This window comes from Hippoglossus hippoglossus, chromosome 22, assembly GCF_009819705.1.
Source record: "Hippoglossus hippoglossus isolate fHipHip1 chromosome 22, fHipHip1.pri, whole genome shotgun sequence".
Lineage (NCBI taxonomy): Eukaryota > Metazoa > Chordata > Actinopteri > Pleuronectiformes > Pleuronectidae > Hippoglossus > Hippoglossus hippoglossus.
This window is the reverse complement of record NC_047172.1, coordinates 8,926,386-8,939,970: the sequence shown is the minus strand read 5'-3', so window position 1 is coordinate 8,939,970 and position 13,585 is coordinate 8,926,386. Positions and strand designations below refer to the sequence as shown.

The window sequence follows — 13,585 nt, the reverse complement described above, 5'->3', positions numbered from 1 at the left end:
TCTTAAACCACATCACACACATGTGGACTGTTCTACCTACTGTCCTTTTGATGAGTAAAAAGGCCCCTTGCTCCATCCATAGGTTACAAAGGTTGCATCCATGGGTTTGAATGTGCACACTGGCTAGGAGAACTGTGACCCGGTTATCTTTAAACTACCAAATTCAGTAACAGTAAATCAGTGCCTTTAGTAATATTTTTTATTTCACTTCCATTGACTGAACTGTTTCGAAAGACCATCCTCCCACTAAAACTGGGCTTATTTGGAGGAGCTGTCCATGACTCCTCCAGGGGACCTCGAACCCCGGGTTGGGAAGCACACACAGAGCAGAAATGGGCGTGTTTATTTACAGCTGAGAGGCAGCAGCTCTGACTCTTTGATTCTGTGTGGATGGAATCCAACACGCACGTGTTGCTTTGGTTCTAACTTCGCACCGGTAAGTGCACAAGACTTTGACTCATCTGTTTCTATTGTTGTTAACCACTGTTGTTGAGAAGAGTCACAAACAACCTGTTGTTTAGTTTTAGTTTATTCTGTCCAACAAATAAGAAATCAACTGGGAAGAATAACTGAGAGACTGTTAGTCCAAATAGAATCCATGGTTTTTATTCCTTTGAGGTTCTACTTAATACATTAATGATTGAATAAAACTGTGAACTAAAAAAGAACCCATTAATTCAAATGTAAGCAATGAACTTATCTTAACATGCTTTGTTTTACTGTTTGTAGTTTGAGTGCTTATGTCAAGGTTTCACTTCTTAATCTATATTGTGTGTATAAGATAACGTGTGTGCACGACAATATTCTCGGCACAAGTTAATTATCTAGTCCGCACAAGATAATAAAGATATTAAATGTGCCGCGAGGAAATAAATGTAATAGGGTTACTTATTCTTTCTTTTTTTCTCTCTTTGGCACCAGTTAATTATTAATAGGCAATATCGATTGATAATCCCTTGTATTGCCAATGGGCGACTGGCAGCAGGGATTTGATCCCTCATATGTTAATTGATGTAAAGTGAACACACTTGTGTTGTGGACTGTAGGTCACAAACAAACAAATAAACACAGATTTGATGGCGTCACCTTCAGCTCAGGAACAGTTGACGTGTAATGATAACAGGTTGTTCTTATACATTCTTATATTCTTATAATAATATTCTTATTCTTATTATTCTTATATACTCTAATACATCAGTCCTGCATGGAAAGTATTAAATTAAGTAATGCACATATTTGACTTGTCTTACTTGAGTATTACCTTTTTTATGCTGCTTTATATTTGTGGCTACTTCCATTACATTTCAAAGGGAAATGTCTCATTGTTAATTCTTCTTCATTTATGCAGTTTCTGGTCGTGCTGCTGCATTAGAATTCTGCAAAAAAAAGCACAACAATAACAACAACAATAATACTAAGAATTATAATTATTATTACCATTGCTATAATTATATTTCAGGAAGATGCACACCCTAAGAGAGACCACTCCCTTTTACTTTTAATCGCTAATCACTGAATCTACAAACCTTATCTCAGGTCGTTCCTCAGCCTGATATCAGTGTGTTATAAACCATTTATCAAAGGTGTATACAGGCCTTCTGCTAATCTGTGTTTAATAGTGGGACCATCCAGTATCATCATCACAACCACCTGCTCTGCAAATGAGCTCGATCCAGGGACAGTAAAATCTATTAATAAAACAGGGTGTATTGCAGACGTCCGTCATTATGTTTCACAATCTGGCTTTAAATAGATGAATCAGAATCACTATCAGAGTTTATAGCCAAGTAGGTTTGCACATGCAAGGAATTTGCTGTGGTATGTTTGTGCTTAAGCATAAATATAAGAATTAAAAAAAATTGTATACTGTTGTATCACAGTATATAAATATTATAAACACTAGAATTAGATATGTACAATATAGACGTTGAAAACCCCAACGTGTTCGCATGAGACCTGTTTGACGTCCGACACAATTTAAAGAAGTGATCAAATGTAGCTTAACCACTAAATATTTAAAGTTTTTTTCCTGTTCTTGTACAGTCTCCGAGGTGAGTGGCTGTTAGTGTGATGGAACACTGAGGAATACTGCAGGGAGAAGACAGACTGGGCTCATGGAGCGGAGGTCGGCTCTGGTGTGGATCTGTCTGCTGGGGGCTGGGCTCGCCCTGGGTAACGTTCAGTGGCCCCTCCATCTTAATCCAGACTCAGAAATGATGATATTTGTGTTCCATGGTTGGATGATATAAGTAATTGGATCTGGAAGATGAATCAATAGTTAAATTAGATGATGTGACCAAGCGGGAGAAACCTTATACCTCAATTCGGCAACGTGTGTTTTAAACCGTTTACTTCAGAAACCTCTTTCCAGAGAATAATCATTGTTATCAGTCTGTGGAGATTACAGGTTCTGGGATGTAGCAACCGGAGATAGTATTTAAAGATGGATGACATGACAGCTCCTTGAGAGTATCTTGATGTCAGCAGAACAGGTCATAAACCTCTGCCTCCATCATGTTAGCAGATTGGACCAAACAAAAGAGTTAAAGCACATTGAAAGTGCATTTTTTGTTTCTGTAATTTAGTTCTCATCACACTGATGTTTATTTAAGTGCTCATGTTTCTGTTAATTTTGGTTTTAATGGAGTGGAACGTCATGATTGACAGCTGAGGCTGATACGTTATTGGTTAAGACATCTCCTGTGGCCCCACATGACAGACTCTGAAGATCTGTCCCATCGCTGCCCAAAAAATATAATTAATTTCTGAGTCTGAGACAAAATGATCACAAACCTTATCAGCAAAAAATCACACAAAAGTTGCCAAGAATCAAAGGTTTCCTGGAAAGGTACATCAAACTGAAAAAAAACCAGCAACCAGGGATAGTTATGTTGTTTTCAGGTGTCATTTCTCCAATGTTTGATCGGGTTTATCAGGCAGGATGCTAGTTCTACTTGTTTCCTTCCTGCTAATTGTCCACAGTTCCTTTTTTCTACTCTTTTCTTAGATCCATTACCTGTCAGGAAAATCTTGCATTCATTTGTTCAAACATCTGCTTCCCCACTGCAGTCACAGAATAAATCCAGCCCCACACCTCTCACTTTGTCTGGATCCTGACGTCAAAAAGCCAAACAACAGACTAAAAGCGCAGCCTCCACATTCACTGAGCAGAATCCGCCCTTTCGTGCTTTTAACCACGGCCTCTCTCCATCTCCAGCCTCGTCCGTTACGACCTCCAAGGCCCTTCCTCGACCTCCGCGGCTGCTTGGCTGTGTGTTCCTGAATCGAGCTAACGTCACCTGCCGCTGGGAGGCCGGAGACGCCTCAGCAACACGCTACACCCTCCAAATTCAGAGGATACCTGGGTGAGACCAAACACAATCATAACAAATGAGAGGTCACACTCACGAAAAATGACTAAACATCATTGTTGAATATTACATTGTTGCACTTTTTATATATTGTATTATTTTCAGGTGATTACAGTGTTTTCTTTTACAATAGGTGAATAAAAAGATACATTGTAATAATGTTTTTATTAAGTGATAAAAAAAAATTGCGTTTGCAGGGCGACACAAACACAACTCCGGATGAAGGATAATGTAGCCGATGTAATTGCCGAATGTGTAAATTAAATTGTGTGTTCGAATTTGTGCTACAAATCATTTTCTAAGAGTTTGTGTTAAAGGAGCCGAATAATTTATGGTCAGTAATGATATTTACAACAGAGGGGATGACAAACTGGTTTCATTTCGTCATATTATTCCAGCCAAATTCAACAACAACAACAAATATTGGATGGATTACTACGAAACTTGTATGGGTCAGGGAAGAACTCATGAAATTTTTGTTCTGATCCAGATCAGCGGGGAGATCCAGGATTTTCTTTCACTTTCTTATACATTGGGAGATTATTCAACATTTTCGTTGATTTATCTGGGAATAACTCATGGCTCAGTCAGTAAAGCATCAGGCTTTCAACCTAAGGGTTGCCGGTTTAAGACTGAGTGAAGACAAGTAACTCCTAACTTAATCATCTATTGTTCACCAGCACCTGTAGGCAATAATCCAATATGGTGGTTTCCTGTATCTTTAACCATCTGACATAATAGCAGAATCCTAATCGTAAACCTAACCCCCTAACTCTATCCCTGTGGGCCAGTGCATTGCCTTTGGCTCCACATTTCAGCTGCCCAGTCTTTGGATGAAGCAGGAGAAGTCATTGAGATGTATCAACAAATCCTAAACCTAGCTGCAACCTAACCCTAACCCTAATTGCAACCCTAACCCTAAATTTACCAAGGTCGTAGAAACTCATAGATGGCACCAGTCGATCGGGCGTGCCCGCATTAGTGGGGGTAGAGCCTACTCCCAAGTCTCTAAGACATTCACCAACCCTAACCCTAACCGCGACCCTAATCCTAACCCTAATTGCAACCCTAGGGTTAGGGTTTAGGGTAAGGGGCTAGGGAATGCATTATCTCAATGAGTGTCTTCACAACTATAAAGAGACATGCACTGCTGCATCTCGGAACCCATTTTATGATCATAGGCATTTTCTTTTGATATTCAATCTCTTTTCAACCTCTGAAACAGTTTTGGTTTTGGGCCATCGTGATGCGGACGTGTCAGCCGACTACCGGCGACGTGTTTCAGGAGCTTCAGGAGCTTGTGTTTTCTGCGAAGGAGAGGAGCTCCCCTTACTGTGAACTTTGGGCTTTCTAACTTTGCAGAACTTTTACAAACATTCAAAACCTACATAACACACTAGAATGCTGCGGCTGAGACATCACACACAAGCGCATTAACGTAAAACACGAATGCAAAAACCACACATCAGAAATACAACCACAACGGAAGTGTCGCTCACTTCCCCTGTGGTTGTTTTTCTTTGTGTGGCTCTTTTAGTTTAGCATTCGTGTTTTCCGTGAATGTGCTTGTGTGTGACGTCTCTGCCATTGTTTCTGAGGAAAGGAAAAACAAAAAAAAGCTTAATATGTGTATAAAAAGGAGAAAGGACCAGTTATTGAATTGGGGAATGAAGCCGGTGTGTGACACAGCCTGTGGGAGGGGAGGGGGGGCAGCCCCACCAGGACAGACCTATAAAAACATACCAGGTCTTCTGGAATAATAGAGCAGATAAAAACAGCCCGTCCTGCTCAGATAATAGGAACTCACTGTGGGGGTGGAGGGGCATCGACTTCGCTGGGCCTGATCCCTCACTGAGTCTGTTGTTCGATAAGGTGTGTGTGTGTGTGTGTGTGTGTGTGTGTGTGTGTGTGTGTGTGTGTGTGTGTGTGTGTGTGTGTGTGTGTGTGTACTTCTGGATATGTGTTTTTATCTTTACATCTGTGTGGGGGTGTGTAGAGCTGTGGCCTTGACAACAAACACCGCTCTGAAGACGTTCACCTGCACCACGTCTGACACCAGCTGCACGGCGGATCTCGCCAGATCGTCCGTGAGGTTCACCTTTTGCATCGCCATCACAGCTCACGGCCGCAGCAGCAACATATCGTCCGATCGTCGCTGTCAGCCCGGGAGGATTGAAAGTGAGTGTGTTGTGCTTCTCCAAACACGAACCCTCGTGTTTTGGCCTCTGATGTTTTTCCGCCTCTTTCTATCTTCATCAGTGATGCTGCCTCCAGTGACTTTGATCAGCGTGAAGCCAGTGAATGGGACACCTCAGTGTCTGCACGTGATCTGGAGTCGCACCCTGTCGGAGTTTGCTGTGTCTGACACTGACATCAAGAACGGAAGTCTGAATTCCCAAATTGAGGTCACAGCAGAAGGGCAGGTCCGTCACTCCCTAATATTCACAAAACAGAATATAACTGCTGGAGCATCTTAAAACATCAAAACATCCAAAACAGCAGTGGTGCTTGAATCCCATGTCATCATTTATCTCCTTCTTCACTGCTCCTTTCTGTGTTTCACAATGATCAAATATTTCTCATAAGATGTAGAAAAGGCTGCAAGGCTTTCTTGCAGTGGGTAATCAAATTCTTGATATTAAAATGTTCCACAGACTTAATGAAACAGACTTCATAAGATGAGTTGTTTTCCTCACAACCTGATCCTCTCTTTCCTCTTTCTCTTCCCCGTTCAGCTCGATATCCAGGTCACAAAAGTGACAGTGAAAGACTACAGCTTCCCAGTTTGTCTCCTCAGACCCGACACTTCGTACACCGTCAGACTCCGTCACCGTTACCGGGGCCCAGAGAGTCCCTGGAGCCTGTGGAGCAACGCACAGCAGGGAAGGACAGCAGAGGACGGTGAGAGGACAAACAGGCGTTGGTTGAACGCGTGGAATCTTTGTTTTCGGTGTTCCTGTGGAAGAGAGAGAAAGCAGACATGCAGCAGATTTAAATATGAATGCAATTACAGTTTTGTTTTTCTCCATCCATCCATTTTGTGCCATGTATCTGGGCTCAGGTTGCCACAGCAGAGATAAGTAGACAAGACACTTTTTTTTGGCCAGCTATGTCCTCTATCTCCTCCTGGGAGATCCTGTGTTGCCAGGTCAGGGGAGATTTTTAATCCCACAGTTTTCTGGATTTACCCAGGGGTCTCCTCTCATTCGTACCTCTAAGACATCCTGATCAGATGTCTCTAAACCACCTCAACTGTCTCCTTTAATGGGGACGTAACTCCTTCTGGAGCCTTTGAGCAGGAGTGTCTCTGCATCCCCGACATCCACATCACCCACAGCCCATTTCACCAAAGCACCACCAAAAGAAACCCAGATGGACACAGGGATAAGACACATCCACACCTCACATATAGGATTCAAGATCAAGAGCCAGTTCCCAGGTACCACCCTCAACCTCCAGGAGGCACTGAGGAGTAGTACCATCCAAAACAATGTCCAGAGTCTATAGGAATCCTAAATTAACTATGAATAAATCTATTGTATGGTTTTCTTTTGGTGAAAGTGGTGTTGAAATTGCAGGGAGATGTGTTTTGCTGTGTTAACTGAATCTACTTTCCTCTGCGGTGAAAGGCACATGTGAAGGATTTTTCTGGTTTGACTTGTTTCCTCTTTGTCTTTGTGTTCCCTCAACATGTTTTTCTTTCCCCTCCCTTCTGTCACCAGCTCCATCTGCGGCTCCAGCATTCTGGAGGCAAGTGGAACAAACAGACAGGAACGGGTGGAGACACACCTCGCTGCTTTGGAAGGTGTGTCCTTTGAATTGTGTGAGAATTTGGGCTCACATCATATTTTCTGGCTCAGGTTTTGAGATTTACAGATTTAGAAATTATTTCGATTTGATCTTTTTTAATCACAATCTGCTCCTGAATCAGTCCTACTTCGTTTTTATGTCTCCATGGAGTGACTCAATCATTGTGCAACAGTTTGGCCTGAGTTGAGAGAAAGACTGAAAACTGGAAATACAAACAATCTGTTTGTATAAGAAACTGATTGAGACCTTCACACTCATGTTTACATCTTGTTTCCTCTTTTCTCTCGTCGGTTCAGGCCCTGCCTCGCGTTCTGGCCAATGGCAGACTTCTCTTCTATAATGTGACTTGTCAGACAGAAAGTGCACAAATTCTGAACGATCAAGGCACCTGCAGAGATTTGCACCAAACACGTACTTCCTGTACTTTTCTCCTTCCTGCTGAACGCTGCTCCTGTGCCCTGACGGCCTCCAACTCTGCTGGGACCTCGCCACAGGCCCAGATATGGCTCTTCAGAGCCTCTGAGACAGGTATGGGCTCGATCATCCTCCTCATGGATGAGGAGATTTTAAGAAACATGGTTGAAAATCCTGAAAATTTCCCCTGAAAATGTGTTTTTAAATATCATGTTTTTGTTGATTCTGAACTTGACGGATCAGCTTCAAAAGTGAATCATCTGGAGATACCCTCCTTAGTTATATGCACACTAGGTTTGGTGAAAATCAAATCATGCTTTGTTGAGATATGTTGCACACAAACAGGTGAAAATGAATACCCTCCTTCCTTCTGGCAGGGTAACAAGAGAGAGTAGGAGAGTGAAAACCATTAAACAATATCCAATCTGATGGTTTGCACCAAATAGAAGGAATACAGAAATCTCAATATTCAAATTCTCCAATCAGATATTAATACTGTTTACAATCCACCATTTGCTCACAAACTTTATCGCCTTCATCACCCCCTCCCTTGTTTTCTCTGCAGAGCCACCGTCCCCGAGACAACTCACTGCCCGTCCACTGGATGACAACAGTGTAAACGTTAGCTGGACGGCTCCAGCCAATCGATCAGTGAGTGGCTTTGTCTTGGAGTATTTTGCTGTCCGAGAGAAAGACGGCAGCGTCCTACACTGGGAAAGATTGAATAGTTCTCATACAACATTTGTCATAACAGGTAATACAACACAAGCTTCATGTGTAAAATATTTGGCCTTTTTGGAGCTAAAATAATGGAGCAATTAGTTTTTAATTTTGTCATTTGTGTGAATATCGACTGACATGTTCTTATCCTTGTCCTGTTCAGAGGGAGTGAAGCCGATGGAGCGTTATGCTGTTTCTGTCAGAGCACTGTACGGTGAGCGATGGGCAGGCAGGAACAGGACCCTTCACATCTATACACGCCAGGCAGGTACGTGATCTAACTAACTGTGTCATGTCCTGCTCGTACAGCAGCTCCAGACGAGCCCAGTGTTCGTTTAGGAGCAAGTGACAGTGATACCGTGGTGTGAAGTGTATATATTTACGTTAAAAGATAAGGCTGGCAATCTTTTATATTTGTATTACTGTCAACAAACTGATCAAACAATGTGTCCAACTGTTCCTGTAATTCTACACAAAACTGGAGCCCGACCGATGTGGATTTTTGGGGGACGCAATGCCAATATCAATATTAAGGACTAAACTAAATGAATGACAGATATCGGCAGATGTCACAAAAGAAAGAGGAAAGTGAGGATTAGGTTCCGAGGAAAACAATCGGCAATGTCAACAAATTAAAAACGTGGAGCTTGGATCCTGACATTACTCATGTTCATCAAAGTCAACATTTCAGCCACTAGATGGAATCAAAGGCAGCATTTTCCTCCAGCATTGATTTACAAAAAAGTTTTACCAGTTTTTTCAGCAGTCAGGTTGTATTTATAGATGATCCAAATACAGCTGGGTCAAAGTCTTCATAACAACTTGTTTTATATAAATGATCACATTATTTATTTCATTAACCAGAAGCTACGATTACAGTAAAACACAATCAGCGCTGATAAGGACTGTGCTCCACAAACAGAGCAGGTTTCTGTGTTCACAGTGCAAATGAGGCCGTCCTCCAGCTGTTTTCATTAACAGCATTAGTTACACACTGGTAAATATTTAACATGAGTATCAGGAGTAGTGCCATTTAATCCGACTGTGTTGACTTGTGTTGAGATGCAAGTGATCAGCTTCTGTGGCTGGCATCTGTGTGTGGGATGCAGAGTACACAGAAGCGACCAGAACCTTTGAGCCAGGCACAGCCGTCGTGTTCACATGACATGAAAACCAACATGACCCGTGTTTTGGAGCTGTCATTGAAAATCAAGTGGAATAAATGGCTTTCCTCAACGTGTCCACTCATTTCAGATACACGACCATGGCTGATCACGCACATATTTGGTAATATGACCGCGGACTGAAATAATGATTTAAAGCAACACTAGGTGATTTTTACTGGGCAACAGCGCCCTCTGCAGCCACACATGATTATTGTTCGCTCTATTCCAAGTCCATCAAACTAATTTGAAGCTGCTATTTTAAGGTATTTTTCGTAAAAAATACTTTGAAGTTTTAAACTTTTAAAATAAACAAGCTTGAAGATGACAGAGCACTTGCCATCAGGAAAATACAAAAAAATAGAAATTTTAAATTCAGTTTTCATACTTTTAAAATTCTCGACACCCTGGTCGTATTAAAAAAAATCTGTTTCAGTTTCTTTCTTCTAAATCTTAGCTTCTTGCCCTTTCAAGTATTTTAAGGGTTAGGGGTAGTTGCATAATGTTGCTTTAAAAAAAACGATTATGCTCTTCTGCCTTCTGTATCTTGGCGGCTGGCTGAACTTAATATCCAGACGAGGAAGCTGTTCTCTGTTGCTGCAGCTGCATGTGGAGTGCACCATTAGAGGGTTTTTATACGTGCACGACAAGTGGAAGTCAGTTATAAATGGAGCCATCAACTGTAGCACGTCGGTCCATTATAAAAGCTGATGACCTCATACTGATAAACATCTGTCTATGTTTGCCTGATGGTGTTGTCCCAGTTATAGATCTTGAGACTGGAGACGGTCGAGTGACGTGAACGTTTTTCGAGACAAAGCACGAGACGAAAAGAAAACGACAAACAGTTGAAAATGTAATTGTGTAGCTTCTGTCAAATCAATCATCCGTCATCCTCACCCCCCCCCTGCTCATGTCTCTCTGCCTGCACAGCGCCATCAGCTGGTCCTGTTGTGGAGGTGCAGCAGATTTCTGGGGGCAGAGTGAAGCTCAGCTGGAGTCCTGTGCCTGTGGAGCTGCTTCGAGGATTCATCCGCAACTACACACTCTACTACACCGCTGCAAAGCAACCAGACAGGAGTGAGGGATACGCAACCATGATATTAAGTTTATTTAGGTTTATGAGGACAAACGAGCAAAGTGCACAACAAAGCACAATAGAGCAAGATAAATATTCTACTTATAGATTTATCATATTTTGTTTTTGGGTAAATTGATTCAGGATTTGCTCCATATTTGATTTTATTTGTGTTATTCATCACCTATTGCCAATAATTCTAATACTAATACTAATTACTAAGTACTAATAATGTACATTTACTTTTTTATTCAGGTGTGTTTGTTCCTGGTAACGTTTACCGCTTCACCCTGGAGGACCTGTCGCCCGGAAACTACGACATCTTTATGCAGGCCAACACTGACGCCGGCACTGGAGCAGCTGGGCCCATTGCTAATGTGCACATAGGTGAAGAAGACACACACACACACACACACACACACACACACACACACACACACAAACATTCACATACAGAATCACTAAAAACTATATAATTCTATAGCTTTAACGTTACTTTGCATGTGTGTGTGTGTGTGTGTGTGTGTGTGTGTGTGTGTGTGTGTGTGTGTGTGTGTGTGTGTGTGTGTGTGTGTGTGTGTGTGTGTGTGTGTGTGTGTGTGTGTAGGCTCTGAGGAAATCTCAAAGATGATGTATGTCATCCTTTCTCTCCTGGTGACCGGCTCACTCGCACTGGCACTGATGGCGTGCCTGGCACAGAAAAAGTATCCATAAATACTTTTGGAATCAGTCAATCTTTGTATGAAATGCACTTTTTCTCATTCAGTAATATTCCCAATACTGTGCAGGATAAAAAGGAAGCTGTGTCAATTCGTTCCTGATCCTTCCAACAGCAGTCTGGTTCACTGGATCCCAAAGACCACCTCACAGGTAACCTTGTCTTTTCCCATCAGCCCATCTGTTCCCTGAATACTGACTTGAGGCTGATCTCTGGATATAGTCAATATTTTTTAATCAATTAATAAAAAATAAAAAAAACACAATGAGTTGATCCTAGTAACTAAGTTTTACCAACACAGTGTTTCTTCACAATGATGGGCACCGTATTTTATTTTGAATTAAAATACATTTGTGGTAAATTATTTAGCCTTTTGAAAAGTTAAAATATATATTGTATATTGTATAATATATAAAAATAAGTCTATATTGTATATGTATAGCGTTTTCTGTTATTATTAATATATTGTCTTATATTTTCATTTCAAGGTTTTAGAAGAGTCAAACTTAACAATGAATCTCTGATGAAAACTAACAGGCAATGCATGTTCAGTAAAGTTAACATTTCAACCACTAGGCGGCAGCAAAAGCTTTGCCTCATTATTGACATATTAAACTTATACCATTGTTTTCATAAACTTAAATTCATGAATATACATGAAAATAAAGCACAATATATGTACAAGTTGATTTTTTTGTCTTTAAAATGACAATTTCTTCTTGTTTTGAAAAAGTGCTTTAGTTTTACGCAGCGGTTAATAAGCAGGTGTTGTTTTGTCTCACCTTCCTAAACTTCTACATTGTGCTTCTCAGTAAATCCACAAATACTGTTTTAGCTTTGGAGAACTTGAAGACATTAAGATGTTCAAACATTTTTTCCTCCTCAGAGTATGAAGCAGCCCTCGGAACCAGAGAGGCCTCAAATCGAAAACTCTGAGGTTATTTTGTTTGGTGAAAATGAGGCTCTCAACTATGACCTGGATCAGACCACTGAGAATTTCCTCATCTGTAATCAAACATATTCATCTCTTCTGGATTCGTCTGGGTTTCGTGTTCCTCAAAGTGTCCAGATGTCCAAGAAGTTGTTCAGCAGGGGCCCACTCAGAAAACCCTTCACCACTGATCTCTCCCCCAGCCCCATCCTCTACTCCAACGTGGTCTTCTCTCACACTCTCAAAAATCCTGCTGCACCTCTTCTGTCCCCTTCTCCTCACCAGTCCTGTGATTGGCGGCATGTCAGCACTAGTGATGTGAAGCTGCTGCTCGGTGGAGGCAGTGCAGCTTCACCTCAGCACCAAAGCTCCTCTCCCTTCTCTGATGTCAGCAGTGTGTCTCCATCCTCGGCCGTACATCCGCACCCTGGTGACGTCACTTCACCCAAACGCCTCTTTCCTCAAAGCCTCTGCAGCTCGGGCCTGTCGCTCCAGCCTGACACCTTCAACCACCCCAACCTTTCATCTCTTCTTCCTCCGCTTTTTGTGGATTTCTCCTACTGTCCTGCTGAGTGTGATAATCACACATCCCCTGCTGTTTAATTCCATGACAGGGAGGTGCATACAATATATAATGTCATATTGTTTATGTGGCTTTTACATGTCCTCATGATGCCTGTGAAGTGCTTTACTGTGTGAAATGTGTTTTACAGTGTCTTTAAAGAATGTGTACAACCCCTTTGACTTATGAAAACCATCAGTTTTTCAGAACTTTGAGAGCAGATTGTTTATCAAAAATAGATTTTGTGTTTCCCATTATATATTTTTTTCTCCAATATTTTTTTTATCAGATCTGATCTGATATATATTTATAATAAAGATATATATATATATATAACATATATATATATATATATATATATTTCATTTAATAGAGGAACTATGAGTTTCCAGAGTTGTGAAGTCATTGTTCCGACTTTGATCCCCTAATGTTCTTTAAAAATGTGAAAATAACATGGACACTGTATTGACTCATCAACGTTTAAAAAACGTCTTGACACTTTTTGACGCGATAAATAAATAAATAATTTAAAACATATCCACGTTCATAAAAAAAAAGCCTGTATTGACTAAAAAGTGGTGTCAGTGCAAATGAGTCCAAGTATAATTTATATAAATTGTGTTATTTGTAATTGAGTCATTACATTTCTGTAAGTGTGTTATGAGTAATGATGTTTTCATTATGTATTTTTTTTTAAATACCTCTATACAAATATATATATATAACTATTCTACTTTGTTGGTGAATGTAAAACTGCTGTAGTTACAGACGAGTGTAATTTTGATGAAACAAAAACAACGACACAGCAAACTAAAGCT

The 13,585-nt window shown here is 40.9% G+C and overlaps 1 protein-coding gene across 1 annotated transcript; it reads left to right on the top strand.

Moving 5' to 3' along the window:
* Positions 1 to 325: 325 nt before the first annotated feature.
* Positions 326 to 13,029, top strand: LOC117755955 (interleukin-6 receptor subunit beta; the record flags this gene model as incomplete). The annotated part of the gene is made up of 16 exons (XM_034576151.1): positions 326 to 436; positions 2,044 to 2,172; positions 3,218 to 3,365; positions 5,368 to 5,549; positions 5,631 to 5,794; positions 6,107 to 6,272; positions 7,094 to 7,176; positions 7,478 to 7,709; positions 8,161 to 8,349; positions 8,479 to 8,583; positions 10,412 to 10,558; positions 10,812 to 10,943; positions 11,173 to 11,260; positions 11,345 to 11,426; positions 12,161 to 12,806; positions 12,992 to 13,029. Coding segments are annotated over exons 2-16 (2,460 nt in total), but the record flags the coding sequence as incomplete, so codon positions are not given.
* Between the last annotated feature and the right edge of the window lie 556 nt (positions 13,030 to 13,585).